We start from the raw sequence: 20,766 nt of genomic DNA, 5'->3' as shown, positions 1-20,766 counted from the left end.
CAACCACCATGTTTGGCAAGCTCAAAGCACTGTTCTCGGTGCCCGAGCCACCCCCGAAGCCGGATGCCACTGCTGCTCCTGCCACGGCTCCTGCCCCCGCACCAGATCCTGCTCCTGCCCCAGCACCTCCAGCAAAGGTAAGGCATCGCCTTTCCTAAACACTACAGTGGGATATATCATTGAAAGTGTTTCCCGGCAGGATGAATACTTAGACATAGGGGTAGAAATGTATTCATTTTTAGAGCGGTTGAATAAACACTGCCTATATTATTACCACTGATTATATAGATATTGTGGGACTTTAGTATAATGACTGGCTGTTATTGATGTATGTAAATGTTGTTTAGGATTGTTTCTGAATGTCTTAAACTGTACAAGGATTAAATATATAACCATATAATATGGTTGACATATATACAGTCAACATACGGTTTGACTAATTAACCTTATCCCATGACAAATTGCTCGAAAAAATAATAATTTATAATGCTTGCTGTTTACCAAAAAAGTGGTGGGGCATCCAGTCTGCTGTTGTTTGAATCCCAGATGGCCCCTTTAAAGTGGACAAAATGTCATGTTCTAAATTAATATTAGATTCAACAGTATCTCTCAGTGATTGTGACACTGGGCAGTGACTCGTGAGATGGTGAGATGGACTGGACAGCAAATCATGTCAGCTGAGTCAGTCGGATTAGGGAAAGCCTCAGGTTGAAACAGGCTGGACTCTGAAGCATTGAAACCAAGCTATCTCAAATACCTCCTATCAACAGTATAGCATAGCACTAGGGTAGAGAAGCACTTATAGCCTGGGTTTCAGGCTGAGTAATTGGCCTTTGTAGAGGAGAAGAAGTTGTCAACCAACATGAGATGAGGTGTAACCAAACATCATAATGGCGTTTAGAAGGAATATGTGTGACTCTTGCTCACAATTAAATGATTGATTATTTATCGAGTTAAAGTTCAAATTGTAACGTTTCGGCCGTCAGTGGCCTGAGTAATTGGCCTCAGTCTGGAAAGACTCTTATAGAAAGTGTTTGTTATTGAAGAGGAGGAGGGAGTTCATGTATGAAAGACACCGAGAGGATTTTCACTGATTAATTATTGGATCATCCTTTTCTTAGGATATGATTAAGATGTTTGTTAATAAGACAAAAACCATTAATCTATCATAGACTCCAAAGTAAGAAAATGCTCACAGATGTACTGTCTACAAGCCATGAGTTTTCATACACTTTATTTCCAACATGGATTCTGCCCCCGTCCCTCCAAGTGCATCCTGGGCATTGAATGAAGAACCCAAGCCCTCCGAAAAATAATAGTTTGATTTTGTGAGATGGGATACACTTAATAGTTTCCACAGCATCATACTTATGAGTACTGGCATACCGGACACCCCCGCACACCTCGCAAGGTGGGAGGGCCCACGAGCTCTGGGGCCCCATGCGCCTGTCATCGATGCCTATTTTTTTGTTGTTGTAATAAATCATTTTGACAGTAACCCTCCAAAAAAGTAATTCATGAACCTTTTTAATTTCCATATGTACTAGAAAGGTAAGTGTTTCTTTCTTGAGCTTCAAGAATATGACTGGTCAAAAAGCCTCAGGCCTTGAAAAATAATAATTGAACTGATTGAAAGTAAGGGGATATGGTGTACAAATACCTTGGTCAAGGCTACAGCCCCAGTGCAATGAGTGGAGCTTACTCAGGTGTTCAAAAGCCTAATGCTTCTTAGATAGTTCTTTATGAGTTTTAATTTAGAAAATGATCTCTCCACAGAAGCAACAGTTACAGGGTTGGTTAAAAACTGTTTGATTGCAGTAGCAACATCAGGGAAACTGGGCAGAAGCGAGTGAGGATTCAAATTCAGCAGTTCTTTAATTGAGCCACTCGCATTCTCCTTAATTGTAGGCCTCAACATGCTATGGAAAGAGATTAGCTGTATAGGAAGCACTGGGACAATAGAATGCATAATGTCTCAGGACTTCAGAAGACCAGTATCTCAAGTTGGATTTCATTTCATTTACCCTTTTCTGTAGGCTATTAGCCAGACAAAACCTGCTGAGTTCAACAATAAATAGTGGCTAAATTGATCCTAAAGCCAGTGACTTTTTTCCTCATTGTCAGGCTATTTGTGGTATATTTTTTATAAAAGGTTTATAAATAGCAGCTAACTAGCAGCAACATACTGTATACAGCTATGGATAGTAGCTACAATGCATAATAAAACTATCCATAGTAAGCTCCATAGTGTTTTGAGGGTGGACTGACTATATTATTTGGCATTAATAGACTGGTTTTACTTTCTATCCAAGCTGGGAGAAAGTGTGAGCAGGGCTCATGCCATGCAGGTTCAGGTAGGCTACAGGATAGTTGTATTTTTTTTTAAATCAATTGGTCGCTGATTATTATGCTGTCATATTGAAAATAAATTTGACAATCTGCAATGTTTGAATTTCCAACTTTAAATTACTGAACAAGTAATGATATTATTGTTGGTTCGTGAAATGTTAGGCTTAACATGAGCAAATAACGACCAAATAGTTCTACCATTAAACATTTATCCATTAGCTAAAGCAAAGCTACAGGCTACATGCCCTGGCACCACAGAAAGCCTATCATCGGTTCGATAGGCAGCCGCAGAGACATGTCAAAAGATCGTTAGTCAAAACTTTATGAGTGGTTGTTTGGCTGAGGCATTCTATATTTTGTATATTTTACGGGGGGGGGGGGGGGGACTCTGACCCTGCAGGGGTCCAGAGAAACTGTGTCACTTCGGTGCTAATGGGCACCTGTCTTCATGTCTCAATGGACCATATCTAAGAGTAGGAGTGCTGATCTCAGTTTAGCCTTTTCAGGTAATAATGAATAAAAGGGGAAATCTGATCCTAGATCAGCATTGCTCTAAGTCTGTTGGTGAATATGGGCTATTGTTTTTAGTGAGGTAACAGCGTTGTTTTCCCAGGAAGAGGAGAAGCCTGCAGAGAAAAAGGATGAGGAGAAGAAAGAGGAAGAACCTCAGAAGGAGGAGGCTAAACCAGCAGGTAAGTTTGTTTGTTTTCATCTAGCATTTTCTCTTGCTTCTATATGCTATTGAACTTGCTCAGTTTGTGTCATATAATACTCAAACACAAGGGGACAGAATTAAGACTTTTCATTGTCGGCGTTTTGGCTGTGGCATACCCTCTGTCACACACCCAGAAATGTTGCAGCCACAACATTAACGAAGTCTCATTCTACCTTCTTGTCTATGGACTTCCTGGAACTCCAGGAGATGTATGTTAACTGTGATCTCTGCTTAATTTTACCCAACAGTACTATATATAACAATGGGCTGGGTTTCAAGTAAAGAACAAAAACAAAGCAGAAGTTGAAGGTTTCTGGCTAAAAAAACGTATGTTTGATTTGGGATCCAGTTGAGTTTATTTTCACTTAACTAACAGAGTATACTGCAAACAAAACATTTTTTGTTGATTACATTATTCCAAAAAAACGTTTTCTTACACTGGGAATCTGGCAGACCTCTACATTTGATTTAACAAGGCCCAAACTCCCAAAGTGATTGTGACATGTGAAGCTTTGGCTCCCTGATTCTTCAATATCCTCAATTTCTCTCAGGCTCTCATTCAAAGATAGTAACTTACTACTTACAACATTTTACTCCATCATATAATTGAATTATTTTATTTAGTAACTACTAAATTTGATTCCATGATATAATTAAATTGGTTTGTTTATCATATCATTCCAGTTAACTATTTCAATGCTGAGGTGAAAGATAAGCTAATGTTTGATCTACCTGTGTTGTTGAGACATGAGTGCTGGTTTGGGAAGTAGGACACACATGACAGCCTGCTCCCTAGTCCATCTGTCTGTTCCTATACATCAGCAGCAGAAACAACACATGTCCACTCCCTCTGCACCTTTTCTCTTTCACTAATCCACATCTCAGAGACACACACTGACACTCAGTGCATTCTAGAACAACAACATGCTTCATTTATGATAGCTTTTTGTGTGTAATGGCAGTAAGCAATTCCATTACTTTCAGATGTTGTCATGTTGTTTTTCCCCTAAGTCATATATATTGAGTATACAAAGCATGCTCTTTCCATGACATAGACTGCCCAGGTTAAAGCTACGATCCCATATTGATGTCACTCAGTGTCACTCAGTGTTCAATCAGTGTAGATGAAGAGGAGGGGACAGGTTAAAGAAGGACATTTAAGCCGAGACAATTGAGACATGGATTGTGTATGTGTGCCATTCAGAGGGTGAATGGGACAGACAAAATATTTACATTCCTTTGAACGGGGTATGATAGTAGGTGCCAGGCGCACTTGTTTTAGTGTGTCAAGAACTGCAACCCTGCTGGGTTTTTCACGCTCAACAGTTTCCCGTGTGTATCAAGAATGGTCCACCACCCGATCCATCCAGCCAACTTGACACAACTTTGGGAAGCATTGGGGTCAACATGGGCCAGCATCCCTGTGGAACGCTTTGGACACCTTGTAGAGCCCATGCCCCAAAGCATTAAGGCTGTTCTGAGGGCAAAAAAGGGATTCAACTCAATAATAGGAAGGTGTTCCTAATGTTTGGTATACTCAGTGTATGGTCTTAAGTTTCAGTCTCTACTCACGTTCTACACTGATCCACTTGCTCATATTATCTTTTGTACACTACCCATAGATCCTGCCCCAGCTCCAGCCCCAGCTCCAGCCCCTGACCCTACCCCAGCCCCTGCCCCGGCCGCTGCCCCAGCACCTGCACCTGCAGAAGGGGACAAACCCGCTGATGGGGCTGAAGGGTAAGAACATGAATAACACCTGGCTGTGAAACTGTCTATGGGCTATTAGTTCAGCCAGGACACCCCACAGGAACTGCCAAATGGGGGTAGTAGGACATAACAAAGTTGTTAAAGAGATAGGGGAGAACATGGGGAGTGAGAGAGAGTTCATACTGGGGCTGTTCATCTACTGAGATGAGATGTGTTAATAATAATCTCATTGCATGTGTAAAATGAGAAAAAGCTTATACATGTTGTTGTCCGTACACAGCACAGTAACATGTAGACTAGTCTCTTCCCACAACTGCAGTGGTTGTGGCTGTTGCTTGTGGGAAGACAATAGTCTACATGTTTACAGTACTAAAGACAACATAAGCAAGATTACAAATAGACTATTAGTGCGGTGTAGGCCTATATTGTGTCTACAGGCAGCTGCTTAGCGATGGCTTGATGTTTTCCCTCCTCACTACAGAATGACTTGCAGCTTGTGACTCCCAAAGTAGCTGAATAAGATTATGGGATTATGGGTATTTGTGACTTAAGGAGGTCAGGGGATGGGTGGCGGTAGTTCACGTGTAAGTTTTATTTGAAAAGGTTTTCTTTGCTTTCTCTCTGTACTGTAGCTAATTTCTGACTTCAAGGAAGTACGCTAACTTTTACAGTGGAATAGTCGCTGGTCTTGATTGAGAGAACTTCTATTCTGTATTTGGCTTCCGGAAAGGCTGATTTCACATACAGTGTGTGTGACTTGTGCTGAAATCCTATTTCCTTGTTGAGGTACAGCCAAGTAAATACAGAACGGAAATCCCACCTGCTTCTATTTCTGGCTATACAGAGTAGTAAGCTCCATACCTCTTAATGTGTGTGTGTGTGTTTTCTTAAATGCTTCATCTGGTATAGAATTCTTATATGATGCTAGTGGGAAATATCTTTAAGTACAGTGCAGAGAAATGAGAACCATTCCTGCAGTGGAATTATTTATTTGATTTGATTTGACTGACCAAAGTGCCCTCTAGTGGCCTCATGGGTGGAATGTCAATAATATTTTTCATAATTTCATAATTAATAAACAGTATTTCAAAGAATATGCTGAAAATCAGCTGTTTCTATGTCAAACGGTTTTGTTATTTTTCAGTCTTCTGTGATGTATATAAAAGTGTAATTTTGGGATGCAAACTCAACATTGAATACATTACAATTCTATATCTGACATGGTACAACCATGTATGTGATGTCTATACTTTTGTTTCAAAGTAGAATAAATATGATGTGTGAACCTGATCTAGCCCACTGCAGTAAATTAAAAAGGGACAGATAAAATGTGAATATAAGTCCAGTGTAAATATAGCATCTTCTCAGAGTATATTAGGGATATACAGTACAGATGGAAAGTATTCTTAGTTTCCTGGCACACCTGGCAATTACTTTGTAACCAACTAATCACTAGCACCAGGATTACCTCCAGTGCGCCTGGAGAGAGCACGAGAGAGAGAGAGACGGCGATTATATTTGTTCCTAGTACTAAGATGGCAGGTGGGTGGTATGCTGCTGTGCTGAGTATGACTCAATAGGTCCACATGGACAACACAGACATGGTGGTCCCACTGCGTTTACACAGGCAGCTCAATTCTGATCTTTTGCCGAATTATTGGCGATCTGATTGGTCAAAAGACCAATTAGCTGCAAAAGATCAGAATTGGGCAGACTTTGTAAACACAACCATAATGATTGCGAGGAGTTCTGTGAATTTAGCGAATGTAGCTCTGTACACCCAGGATCAAATCTAGGCCCTATCTAATACCATACTGTCGGGCCGGGTTTCCCGACTTAATTTGGCCCAGGGGTGGTTTTATTTGGCCCCCCAAGTTTTCTGTGGGAAAAAAATAATATATTCTGTACCAGACAAAAGTTTGGACTCACCTACTCATTCCAGGGTTCTTCTTTATTTTTGACTATTTTCTACATCGTAGAATAACAGTGAAGACATCAAAACTATTAAATAAAACATAGAGAATCATGTAGTAACCAAAAACGTTTTAAACAAATCCAATATATTTTATATTTGAGATTCTTCAAAGTAGCCACCCTTTGTCTTGATGACAGCTCAAAGCAAATCAAATCAAATTTGATTGGTCACATACACGTGGTTAGCAGATGTTAATGCGAGTGTAGCGAAATGCTTGTGCTTCTAGTTCCGACAGTGCAGTAGTATCTAACAAGTAATCAAACAAATCCACAACAACTACCTTATACACACAAATGTAAATGAATAAGAATATGTACATATAAATACAGTTGAAGTCAAAAGTTTACATACACTTAGGTTGGAGTCATTATAACTTGTTTTTCAACCACTCCACATATGTCTTGCTAACAAACTATAGTTTTGGCAAGTCAGTTAGGACATCTACGTTGTGCATGATACAAGTCATTTTTGTTTACAGACAGATGATTGTTTACAGACAGATTATTTCACTTATAATTCACTGTATCACAATTCCAGTGGGTCAGAAGTTTGCATACACTAAGTTGACTGTGCCTTTAAACAGCTTGGGGAAGTGATGTCATGGCTATAGAAGCTTCTGATTGGCTAATTGAAATCATTTGAGTCAATTGGAGGTGAACCTGTGGATGTATTTCAAGGCCAACCTTCAAACTCAGTGCCTCTTTGCTTGACATTGTGGGAAAATTAAAAAATATCTGCCAAAAAATTGTAGACCTCCACATGACTGGTTCATCCTTGGGAGCAATTTCCAATCACCTGATGGTACCACGTTCATCTGTACAAACAATAGTACGCAAGCATAAACACCATGGGACCACGCAGCCGTCATACCTTTCAGGAAGGAGACGCGTTCTGTCTCCTAGAGATTAACGTAATTTGGTGCGAAAAGTGCAAATCAATCCCAGAACAACAGCAAAGGACCTTGTGAAGATGCTGGAGGAAACAGGTCCAAAAGTATCTCTATATCCACAGTAAAACAAATCCTATATCAACATAACCTGAATGGCCGCTCAGCAAGGAAGAAGCCACTGCTCCAAAACCGTCATAAAAAAGCCAGACTACGGTTTGCAACTGCACATGGGGACAAAGATCATACTTTTGGAGAAATATCCTCTGGTCTGATGAAACAAAAATAGAACTGTTTGGCCGTAATAAGCATCGTTATGTTTGGAGGAAAAAGGGGGGACGCTTGCAAGCCGAGGAACACCATCCCAACCATGAAGCACGGGGGTGGCAGCATCATGTTGTGGGGGTGCTTTGCTGCAGGAGGGACTGGTGCACTTCACAAAATAGATGGCATCATGAGGGAGGGAAATTATGTGGATATATTGAAGCAACATCTCAAGACATCAGTCAGTTAAAACTTGGTCGCAAATGGGTCTTCCAAATGGAAAATGACCCCAAGCATATTTCCAAAGTTGTGGCAAAATGGCTTAAGGACAATAAAGTCATCGTATTGGAGTGGCCATCACAAAGCCCTGACCTCAATCCTATGGAGCATATGTGGGCAGAACTGAAAAAGCGTGTGCGAACAAGGAGGCCTACAAACCTGACTCAGTTACACCAGCTCTGTCAGGAGGAATGGGCCAAAATTCACCCAACATTTTGTGGGAAGCTTGTAGAAGGCTACCCGAAATGTTTGACCCAAGTTAAACAATTTAAAGGCAATGCTAACAAATACTAATTGAGTGTATGTAAACTTCTGACCCACTGGGAATGTGATGAAAGAATTAAAAGCTGAAATAAATCATTCTCTCTACTATTATTCTGACATTTCACATTCTTCAAATAAAGTGGTGATCCTAACTGACCTAAGACAGGGAAGTTTTACTAGGATTAAATGTCAGAAATTGTGAAAAACTGAGTTTAAATGTATTTGGCTAAGGTGTATGTAAACTTCTGACTTCAACTGTATATAGATGATCGATGGCTGTTCGGCATAGGCAAGATGCAGTTGATGGTATAGAATACAGTTTATACATATGGGATGAGTAATGTAGGATATGTAGACATTATTAAAGTGGCATTATTTAAAGTGACTAGTGATACCTATATTAAATCCATTTATGAAATCTATTAAAGTGGCCAGATATATGAGTCTCTATGTTAGCAGCGGCCACTCTGTTAGTGATGGCTGTTTAACTGTCTGATGGCCTTGAGAGCTGTTTTCAGTCTCTCGGTACCAGCTTTGATGCACCTGTACTGACCTCGCCTTCTGGATGATAACGGAGTGAACAGGCAGTAGCTGGGGACATCGGGTGCTGTAGGTGTCCTGGAGGGAAGGTAGTTTGCCCCCGGGGATGTGTTGCCTCTGGAGAGCCTTGCGGGTCTGGGCAGAGCAGTTGCCATACCAGACGGGATACAGCCCGACATCTGTCAAATTTGTGAGGGTTTTAGGTGACGACAAATTTCTTCAGCCTCTTAAGAGGCACTGTTGCGCCTTCTTCTCCACGCTGTCTGTGTGGGTGGACCATTTCAGTTTGTCCGTGATGTGTACGCCGAGGAACTTAAAGCTTTCCACCTTCTCCACTACTGTCCCGTCGATGTGGATGGGGGGACGCTCCCTCTGCTGTTTCCTGAAGTCCACGATCTCCTTTGTTTTGTTGCTGTTGAGTGAGAGGTTATTCTCCTGACACCACACTCCGAAGGCCCTCACCTCCTTCTTGTAGGCCGTCTCGTCGTTGTTGGTAATCAAGCCTACCACTGTGGTGTCATCTGCAAACTTGATGATTGAGTTGGAGGCGGGGTCAAAAGCCCAGGACCCAGTTGCACAGGGCGGGGTCGAGTTAGAGTTAGAGTAGTAATGGTCCAGAATGCTACCAACTTGTCACGCATTCGATATGTAGATAGAATTTAGGAAGCCTTGTTCTCAGATTAGGTTTGTTAAAATCCCCTGCTACAATAAATGCAGCCTCAGGGTATATGTTTCCAATTTAAATATAGTCCAGGAAAGTACTTTCAGGGCCGTCAAGGTATCTGCTTGGAGGGGGGGGGGGGGGGGGGGGTATACACGGCTGTGACTATAATCGAAGAGAATTCTCTTGGTATACAATGCAGTCGGCATTTGATTGTAAGGAATTCTGGGGTCAGCTGAACAATAGGACTTGAGATCCTGTATGTTGTTATGATTACACCATGAGTCGCTATTCATAAGGCATACACCCCTGCCCTTCTTCTTACCAGAGAGATGTTGTTTCTGTCGGCGCAATGCGTGAAGAAACCGGGTGGCAGAACCGACTCTGACAACATATCTCAAGTGAGCCATTTTTCTGTGAAACAGAGAATGTTACAATCTCTGATGTCCCTCTGGAAGGCAACTCGTGCCCTAATTTCATCCACCTTGTTGTCTAGAGATTGGACATTGGCGAGTAATATGCTCGGAAGCGGTGGATGGTGTGCTCGCCTTCTAAGTCTGACCAGTAGGCCACTCAGTCTGCCTCTCCTGCGGCGACAGCGTTGTTTTGGGTCGGCCTTTGGGATAAGATCCCATGTCCATGGTGGAGGTCCAAACAAAGTATCTGCTTCGGGAAAGTCAAATGACATCGCTTTTGTATCCAGTAGTTCTTCTCGGCTGTATGTAATGACACGTGAGATTTTCTGGGCTAACAATGTAAGAAATAATATGGAAAAACTGCATAGTTTCCTAAGGACCTGAAGTAAGGCAACCATCTCTGTCGGCACCATCTAGCTTTTCACACTCTTGGCATTCTCTCAACCAGCTTCATGAGGTAGTCACCTGGAATGCATTTCAATTAACAGGTGTGCCTTGTTCATAGTTAATTTGTGGAATTTCTTTCCTTCTTAATGCGTCTGAGCCAATCAATTATGTTGTGGCTAGGAATGGGTGGTATACAGAGGATAGCCCTATTTGGTTAAAGTACAAGTCAATATTGTGGCAAGAACAACTGAAATAAGCAAAGAGAAACGACAGTCCATTATTACTTTAAAACATGAAGGTCAGTCAATCAGGAAAATGCCAAGAACTTTTAAAGTTTCTTCAAGTGCAGTCACAAAAACCATCAAGCACTATGATGAAACTGGCTCTCATGAGGACCACCACAGGAAAGAAAGACCCAGAGTTACCTCTGCTGCAGAAGATATATTCATTAGAGTCAACTGCACGTCAGATTGCAGCCCAAATAAATGCTTCACAGAGTTCAAGTAACAGACACATCTCAACATAAACTGTTCAGAGGATACTGGGGGGTGACTAGGGGGGTGAATAGTTATGCATGCTCAAGTTTTCAGTTCTATTGTCTTATTTCTTGTTTGTTTCACACCCAAAAATATTTAGCATCTTCAAAGTGGTAGGCATGTTGTGTAAATCAAATGATACAAACTCCCCCAAATCCATTTTAATTTCAGGTTGTAAAGGCAACAAAATAGGAAAAATGCCAAGGGATGAATACTTTCGCAAGCCACTGTATATATACACTACCGTTCAAATGTTTGGGGTCACTTAGAAATGTCAGTGACTCCGGGATGCTGGCCTTCTAGGCAGAGTTGCAAAGAAAAGGTCATATCTGACTGGCCAATAAAAGAAAAAATTTAAATGGGCAAAAGGACAGACACTGGACAGAGGAACTCTGCCTAAAAGGCCAGCATCCCGGAGTCGCCTCTTCACTGTTGACGTTGAGACTGGTGTTTTGCGGGTACCATTTAATGAAGCTACCAGTTGAGGACTTGTGAGGCGTCTGTTTCTCAAACTAGACACTCTAATGTACTTGTCCTCTTGCTCAGTTTGGCACCGGGGCTTCCCACTCCTCTTTCTATTCTGTTTAGAGCCAGTTTGCGCTGTTCTGTGAAGGGAGTTGTACACAGTGTCGTATGAGATCTTCAGTTTCTTGGCAATTTCTCACATGGAATAGCCTTCATTTCTCAGAACAAGAATAGACTGATGATTTTGAGCCTGTAATCGAACCCACAAATGCTGATGCTCCAGATACTCAACTCGTCTAAAGAAGGCCAGTTTTATTGCTTCTTTAATCAAAACAACAGTTTTCAGCTGTGCTAACATAATTGCAAAAGGGTTTTCTAATGATCAATTAGCCTTTTAAAATCATAAACTTGGATTAGCTAACACAACGTGCCATTGTAACACAGGAGTGATGGTTGCTGATAGATTTTGCATAAAAATTGGTCATTTCCAGCTACTATAGTCGTTTACAACATTAACAATGTCTACACTGTAAAACAAGGTTGTCCACTATCGACATATTATTAAGGCCATCAAAATGTTAGCTATTAAAATCAGATCCAACAATAATATTAAGGGATTAGAAATCCAGGGCTTAAAAACAAAGGTGTCATTGTGCGCTGATGATACATGCTTTCTTTTAAATCCACAACTTGGATCCCTACACAGCCTCATAGAGGATCGAGATACTTTTTCTAACCTTTTTCTAACCTCTCTGGATTACAACCAAATTCATTATTAAGTGTACTATTGGATCTACATTATAGTGTAGTTTACCAATAAAATGGTCTAATGGTGATGTGGACATGCTCGGTATAGATATCCCCCCAAAAATAAATGATCTCATTTATTTCTTAGCAAAAATAGGTAAGATCTTTCAACCATCAAAAGGAAAATACCAGTGTATTTGTGGAAAAATCACCCTGATTAACTCTTTAGTCATATCCCAGTTGACCTATTTGCTCATGGTCTTGTCTACATCTAGTGAACAGTTATTTAAATTATATGAGAAAAAATATTGAATTTGATTTGGAACGGCAAGCCAGACAAAATTAAACGGGCCTATTTATACAATGAATATGAATTCGTAGGGCAGACATTATTACATATTAATGCTTTAGACCTCTCACTAAAGCCTTCAGTCATACAAAAGTTATACTTTAATCCAAACTGGTTCTCTAGCAAATTAATAAGAATGTCTCACCCCGTGTACAAGAATGGCCTTTTTCCCTTTATTCAGATTACAACCTCTCACTTTCAGTTATTTGAAAAGGAAATAATCTCCCAAATATCACTGTTTTTAAAACAAGCCATAGAAAGTTGGTTGCAATTTCAATTTAATTTACCAGAAAAAAACTGAACAAATAATGCAACAAATATTGTGGTTAAACTCAAACATACTAATAGCTATTAAAACATTTTTTTTTAAGTATAATCTTTGTAAATTATATCATAAATACTGTAAGACTGATTGATTTATGTCACACATGCAGCTAACAAAAATATATGGAAATGTGTGCTCTACCCAAAATTACAACCAACTAATTGCAGCATTACTGCAAAAAATTAGGGGAGGGGTGGTAGGGTTAGAAAGTAATAAAGGATTATTTTTTATTTTTTTAAGATGTGTGTGTGTGTACGTATATATATGGATTCTTGGATTTGATGCCTTCTTGGATTGCACTTCTAATGTAACTCATTTAAGTTAATATATATATATTTTTTTACATTGTTTGCAAACTGATATGTGACACGTATTAATGCAAAAATAACATGTAGAACAGGCAACAAAAAATTTATATTTTCAATTTTTGACCGGTCACCACTGTACTGATGTAATCAGTAGCCCGCAAAAAAAATCTCGGCACCTGGTCAGGACTGTCCTTACATGCAATATCTATTTAAGGAACATGCCATAACATTCATCCTCCTTTTATTTAAACACAAATCATGTTCTTCTTCTGATTATTTGAATTAATTGGAACCCTGTTAAACAATTTGTCCTCTTGTCTCTTGATGCAGTGAAGAGCAGCCCCCTCCTCCACCTCCGCCGGTTGTGTACAGCAGGTATGCAGATGACACACTCCGGGAAGTTGTCAAACGGCTAAGAGACCGGACAAATACCTACAAAGAGAGAGCCATTGACCCCTATGCTACCACACCTGAAATCAGCCCCCCTATCAGTAAGTGGACCTACTGTAAACAGATGTTGTTGTGTCAGTCAGTCAGTCAATCAATCAATCACTTTCGTTTTTGATTAGTTAGAGATGTCTAATAAGGAACCGTATATGTATCATACTGTATGTATAATATATTATACTTCAATACATATCGACCATGTTAAAATTTAGAAGGCCTGATATTCTCAATGATGAAGCCCAAATGTTAGACTATATATTTATAAACTCCTCTGTCATTCCATACCACTCATATCATTCATAATGGTTTCTGCCTGTTTTCTACAGCCCCGGTCTTGAGGAAACCAGACTACCTGAGGAAGAAGGAGGCAGAGAGGATAAAAGCAGAGGAGGATGCAATAAAAAAAGCAGAAGCAGACGCAATAAAGGCAGTAGAGATGGCAAAGAAAAAGGAGGAGAAAGCGAAGGCAGATGCGGAGAAGAAGGAGGCAGAGCGGCTAAAGAAACAGGAGGAGGAGCAGGCAGCTAGAGATGCATCCATTTGTCCCACGATCAGCTTTTCCTTCATTGACACTATGCTCCAACCAGTTGAAGATGCCATGGACTCAGTGCTTGGTAACACCATAGATCCATTCACAGGTAGTGCTCAGTTACATACTAAAGTACACCTACACACTACACTACAGCTACACACTAGGTAGGCAGCTAGCGGTGAAGAGTGCTGGGCCAGTAACCGAAAGGTTGCTGGTTTGAATCTTCGAGCCGACTAGGTGAAAAATCTTTCGATATGCCTTTGATCAAGGCACTTATGCTCTGGATTGGATTGCTCTGGATAAGTGCATTTGCTAAATGACAAAAAATGAACAGCTTCATAATACAGTTACAGTGCATTCACAAGGTATTCAGACCCCTTGACTTTTTACACATTTTGTTACGTGCCTGGTTTCCTCCAGACGTGACACTTGGCATTCAGGCCAAAGAGTTTAATCTTGTTTCTCATGGTCTGAGAGTCCTTTAGGTGCCTTTTGGCAAACTCCAAGCGGATGCTCATTTGCCTTTTAACTTCTTATGGCTGTAGAGGCAGTATTGAGTAGCTTGGATGAAAGGTGTCCAGAGGTGCCCAGAGTAAATGGCCTGCTCCTCATTCCCAGTTGCTAATAAATGCATATTATTATTAGTATTGGATAGAAAACACTCTGAAATTTCTAAAACTGTTTGAATGATGTCTGTGAGTATAACAGAACTCATATGGCAGGCAAAAACCTGAGAAGAAATCCAAACAGGAAGTGAGAAATCTGAGGTTGGTCGATTTTCAACCCAGGCCCTATTGAATTCAGTGGGATATGGAAGACGATGCACTTCCTAGGGCTTCCACTAGATGTCAACCATCTTTAGAAACTTGAATGAGGCTTCTACTGTGTTGTGGGCCTGAATAAGAGCTGAATGAGTCAGGTTACTGGCAGAGCCATTTCCTGGTCATGCGCATTCCACATGATATCGACCTGCGTTCCATTGCTCCTCTACACACAAAGGAATTCTCAGTTTGGAACTTTAAGATTTATGATAAAATCATCCTGAAGATTGATTCTATACTTAGTTTGAAATGTTTCTAAGACCTGTAATATAACTTTTTGAAGTTTTTGTCCGAAGTTATGGGGGACCTGCACAAGCGTTTGGATTTGTATACCTAAGCCCTAACAAAAGTAGCTACTTGGACATAAATAATGGTCATTATTGAACAAATCAAGCATTTATTGTGGAACTGCGATTCCTGGGAGTGTATTCTGATGAAGATCATCAAAGTTAAGGGAATATTTATAGTGTAATTTCTGATTTCTGTTGACTCCAACATGGCGGAAAATGTTATTTGTTTTCTGAGCGCCGTAAAGTTTTTTTGAAATCTGACACTGCGGTTGCATTAAGGAGAGGTATATCTATATTTCCATGTCTAACACTTGAATTTATCAACATTTATATTTATATTACAGTATTTCTGTAATGATGTGGCTCTCTGCAATATCACCGGGTGTTTTTGGAACTAGTGAACGTAACGTGCCAATGTAAACTCAGATTCTTTTATATAAATATGAACTTTATCAAACAAAACATACATGTATTGTGTAACATGAAGTCCTATGAGTGTCATCTGATGAACATCATCAAAGGTTAGTGATTAATTTTATCTCTATTTGTGCTTTTTGTGACTCCTCTCTTTGGCTGGAAAAATGGCTGTGTTTTTCTGTGGCTTGGTGGTGACCTATTTGAAATCGGACACTGTGGTGAAGGCCCTTCTTCTGAAGGCCCTTCTTCATCGATTGCTCAGTTTGGCCGGGAGCCAGCTCTAGGAAGAGTCTTGGTGGTTCCAAACTTCTTCCCTTTAAGAATGAGAGAGGGCACTGTGTTCTTGGGGACCTTCAATGCTGCAGAAATGTTTTGGTACCCTTCCCCAGATCTGTGCCTCGACACAATCTTGTCCCAGAGCTCTACGGACAATTCCTTCAACCTCATGGCTTGATTTTTGCTCTGACATGCACTGTCAACTGTGGGACCTTATATAGACAGGTGTGTGCCTTTCCAAATCATGTCCAATCAAGTGAATTTACCACAGGTGGACTCCAATCAAGTTGTAGGAACATCTCAAGGATGATCAGTGGCAAAGGGTCTCATAGCAAAGGGTCTGAATACTTGTGTAAATAAGGTATTTCAGTTTATTTTATTCTATATATTTGCAAACATTTTGAAAAACCTGTTTTCGCTTTGTCATTATGGGGTATTGTGTGTAGATTAATGAGGAAAACAATTAATTGAATCAATTTTAGAACAAGGCTGTAATGTAACAACATTTGAAAAAAAGTGATGGGGTCAGAATACTTTACGAATGCACTGTAGAGTTCACATGTTAGCATCACCTTTTCACCATTGCAGATTCAGATGTAACATTTGCAGTTTCACATGGGAAAAACATTTACATGTGAAAGCCTTTCAGATGTGAAAATCAAACTCTGACGTGTGGAATGGCATTTTCACATGCAAAAACTTTCAATGTGGAAATCAAACTCTCCCTTTGTTGAAATGTTGCATCCCCATGGAGTCACATTTATTTCACGAGATGATGTTTTCCCATGTGTAGTTTCATGTATTCACATGTTGATTTCACATGTTATCATGTTTTTTTCTGTAAGGTTAGCTACACACTACACTACAGCTACAACTGCACACTACACTACAACTGCACACTACACTACAGCTGCACACTACACTACAGCTGCACACTACAATACAGCTGTAGACTACACTACAGCTGCACACTACAATACAGCTGTAGACTACACTACAGCTGCACACTACAATACAGCTGTAGACTACACTACAGCTGCACACTACAATACAGCTGTAGACTACACTACAGTTGCACACTACACTACAGCTACACTACAGCTACACTACAGCTATACACTATACTCAGGGTTGGGTAGGTTACTTTCTATATGTAATCTGTTACAGTAAAATTGTAATCAGTAATGTAGCTTTTGGATTGCCCAAACTCAGTCATGTAATCTGATTACATTCCTTTACTTTTAGATTACTTTCCCCTTAAGAGGCATTAGAAGAAAAACAAAATGTATGTTATCAATTGAACGACATCTATTGCAGGATAAATCAATGTTAAAGTTTACATAGCTGGCCATACATGAATGTTACATTTTACTTTATGGGTTTGTTATGTAGATTTCTTCTAACCCATCACTTTCTACTACATATAATAATACGATTACATTATATCACACTACAGATAAATACCACTAAACTCTACAGCTGTAGACTACAGCAACACACTACACTACAGCTACATACTACACTACAGCTACATACCACACAACTCTACAGCTGCACACTTCACTACAGCTACACGACAGCTACACACTACACTACAGCTACACACTACACTACAGCCACATACTACATCTCAGCTACACACTTCATTAGAGCTACACACTACATTAGAGCTACACACTACACTACAGCTACACACTACATCTCAGATACACACTACACTACAGCTACACACTTCACTACAGCTGCACACAACACTACAGCTGCACACAACACTACAGCTACACACAACACTATAGCTACACACAACACTACAGCTACACACAACACTACAGCTACACACTACACTACAGCTGCACACTACAGCTACACACTACACTACAACTACACACTACAGTAACACATTGCACTATAGCTACACACTACACTAGAGCTACACACTACAGTTACACACTACGCTACAGCTACACACTACAGTAAAACACTAAAGCTACACACTACAGTTATATACTGCACCACAGTTACACACTACAGCTACTCGCTACACAGCAGCTACACACTACAGCTACACACTACACAATAGTTACACTACAGTTACACACAGCAGCTACACACTACAGTTACACACTACACTATAGCTACACACTACAGTTACACACTACAGCTACACACTTCACCGCAGCTACACACTACACTACAGCTATACACTACACTACAGCTACACACTACAACTACACACTACAGCTACATACCACACAACTCTACAGCTGCACACTTCACTACAGCTACACGACTGCTACACACTACACTACAGCTACACACTACACTACAGCCACATACTACATCTCAGCTACACACTACACTACAGCTACACACTACACTACAGCTACACACTACATCTCAGATACACACTACACTACAGCTACACACTACACTACAGCTACACACTACACACTTCACTACAGCTGCACACAACACTACAGCTACACATAACATTACAGCTACACACTACACACTTCACTACAGCTGCACACAACACTACAGCTGCACACAACATCTACACACTACACTACAACTACACACTACAGTAACACATTGCACTATAGCTACACACTACACTAGAACAACACACTACAGTTACACACTACGCTACAGCTACACACTACAGTAAAACACTAAAGCTACACACTACAGTTACACACTACAGCTACACACTTCACCGCAGCTACACACTACACTACGCTATACACTACACTACAGCTATACTGCACCACAGTTACACACTACAGTTACTCACTACACAGCAACTACACAGTACAGCTACACACTACACAATAGTTACACTATAGTTACACACAGCAGCTACACACTACAGTTACACACTACACTATAGCTACACACTACAGTTACACACTACAGCTACACACTTCACCGCAGCTACACACTACACTACAGCTATACACTACACTACAGCTACACACTACACTACAGCGACACATTACACCTACACGCTGCACTAAAGTTACACACTACACTTACACACTACAGTTACACACTGCACTACAGCTACACACTACACTTACACTACACTACAGTTACACACTGCACTACAGTTACACACTACATCTACACATTACACCTACACGCTACACTAAAGTTACACACTACGCTTACACACTACACTTACACTGCACTAATGTTACACACTACAGCTACACACTACACTACAGCTACATACTACACACTACACTAGCTACACACTACAGCTACACGTTACAGCTACACACTACAAAACACTACAGCTGTGCACTGCAGCTACACGCTAAAGCTGCACAATACACTACAGCTACACACAACACTACATTAGTACACTATAGCTGCACACTATGCTACAGCTACACACTACACTACAGCTACACACTACACTACAGTTACACACTACACTACAGCTACACACAACACTACAGTAGCACACTATATCTGCACACTATGCTACAGCTACACACTACACTACAGCTACACACTACGCTACAGGAGGAGGTATGGACTACACAGTGCATTTCGGCTTCTTTAACATTTGTTCATTCATTTTCTTTCTCTGTATCTGTTTTTCTCTCTCCTTCTCTAGATCGCAAGTATATTGCTTGGATAACACTTGTAAGTTTGGCATTCAACTACAACGCTTGGTTTACACCGGTTCGTTTGGTCTTTCCCATCCACACTCCAGTGTCCGTTCCTTTCTGGATATTTGCTGACATTCTTGCAGACAGTGTCAATGTCATAGATATCGTCCTCTGGCAACCCCGACTGCAGTTTGTGAAAGGAGGAGACATTATTGTAAGTCATTCTAAATATCACTAGAGAGATGAAGGTCTTGATATTGTGTGTGTGTGTGTGTGTGTGTGTGTGTGTGTGTGTGTGTGTGTGTGTGTGTGTGTGTGTGTGTGTGTGTGTGTGTGTGTGTGTGTGTGTGTGTGTGTGTGTGTGTGTGTGTGTGTGTGTGTGTGTGTGTGTGCGAGAGAGAGAGTGGAGGCCACTGAGGAGAGAACGGCTCATAATAATGGCTGGAATGCAGTACGATGGAATGGTATCAAGCTCATGAAAACCATGTTTTTTTTTTATACCATTCAATTTATTCCATTCCAGCCATTATTATGAGCCATTCTCCAATCAGCAGCATCCGCTGGTGTGTTTGTGTGTGTTTCTGCATCTGTGTTCATACACACAAGTTTGTGTATGTGCAAGTGCGCATGCATATGCTTTTTATGTACTTCTAACATATATTATTAGGCAACAATTCCACCGTAATGTAGAGAAACATGCAGGTAGATAAGACTTCATGTTATATTTCAGAAAGACCGGACTGTGACGAAGCTACATTATCGAGAGATTTCGAGGTTTAATGTGAGCTCTTATTTCATCATTTCTCACTTTCACCTTGTTGATGGTATTCACTCTGCGTATATTATACTATACAGCGATACACACAGTGCAACATTGTTCATTCCACTTCGAGGCATGATTCAAGTAACATATCACACATGTTGATGTAGAAATATCCAGACCATGTACTGTACTGTAGATATGTTGTACTTGTTTCAAGTTGAGTGTATTATTTCCAGCTAACATTATATTTTCTTTCTGTTGGGGCAGTTGGATATGATCAGCATCATCCCATTCGAACTGCTCGGTATCCCGTTTGGATTCTCTGCTTTATACAGACTCAACCGTCTACTGAGGGTAGAGACTGCAGTTATCTTTATCACCAAACATGATATGTTTCATTCTTCATCTTTTATTACATTTTATT

General features: G+C 40.5%; 1 protein-coding gene across 1 annotated transcript in view; it reads left to right on the top strand.

Annotated features, from left to right (window-relative positions):
• Nucleotides 1-8: 8 nt before the first annotated feature.
• Nucleotides 9-20,766, top strand: part of LOC109909688 (cyclic nucleotide-gated cation channel beta-3-like) — a 35,541-nt gene continuing 14,783 nt past the window's right edge. Inside the window, exons 1-8 of the mRNA XM_020508692.2 lie at nucleotides 9-137; nucleotides 2,963-3,041; nucleotides 4,687-4,804; nucleotides 13,507-13,667; nucleotides 13,950-14,261; nucleotides 19,585-19,793; nucleotides 20,310-20,360; nucleotides 20,610-20,696. Of these exons, the coding sequence (XP_020364281.1) occupies nucleotides 9-137; nucleotides 2,963-3,041; nucleotides 4,687-4,804; nucleotides 13,507-13,667; nucleotides 13,950-14,261; nucleotides 19,585-19,793; nucleotides 20,310-20,360; nucleotides 20,610-20,696 (1,146 nt within the window). The remainder of the gene's footprint in view (nucleotides 138-2,962; nucleotides 3,042-4,686; nucleotides 4,805-13,506; nucleotides 13,668-13,949; nucleotides 14,262-19,584; nucleotides 19,794-20,309; nucleotides 20,361-20,609; nucleotides 20,697-20,766) is intronic.

Source organism: Oncorhynchus kisutch, linkage group LG18 (genome assembly GCF_002021735.2).
Source record: "Oncorhynchus kisutch isolate 150728-3 linkage group LG18, Okis_V2, whole genome shotgun sequence".
Lineage (NCBI taxonomy): Eukaryota > Metazoa > Chordata > Actinopteri > Salmoniformes > Salmonidae > Oncorhynchus > Oncorhynchus kisutch.
Note: the sequence above shows the minus strand (reverse complement) of the source record. Positions and strands in the feature narration are given on the sequence as shown.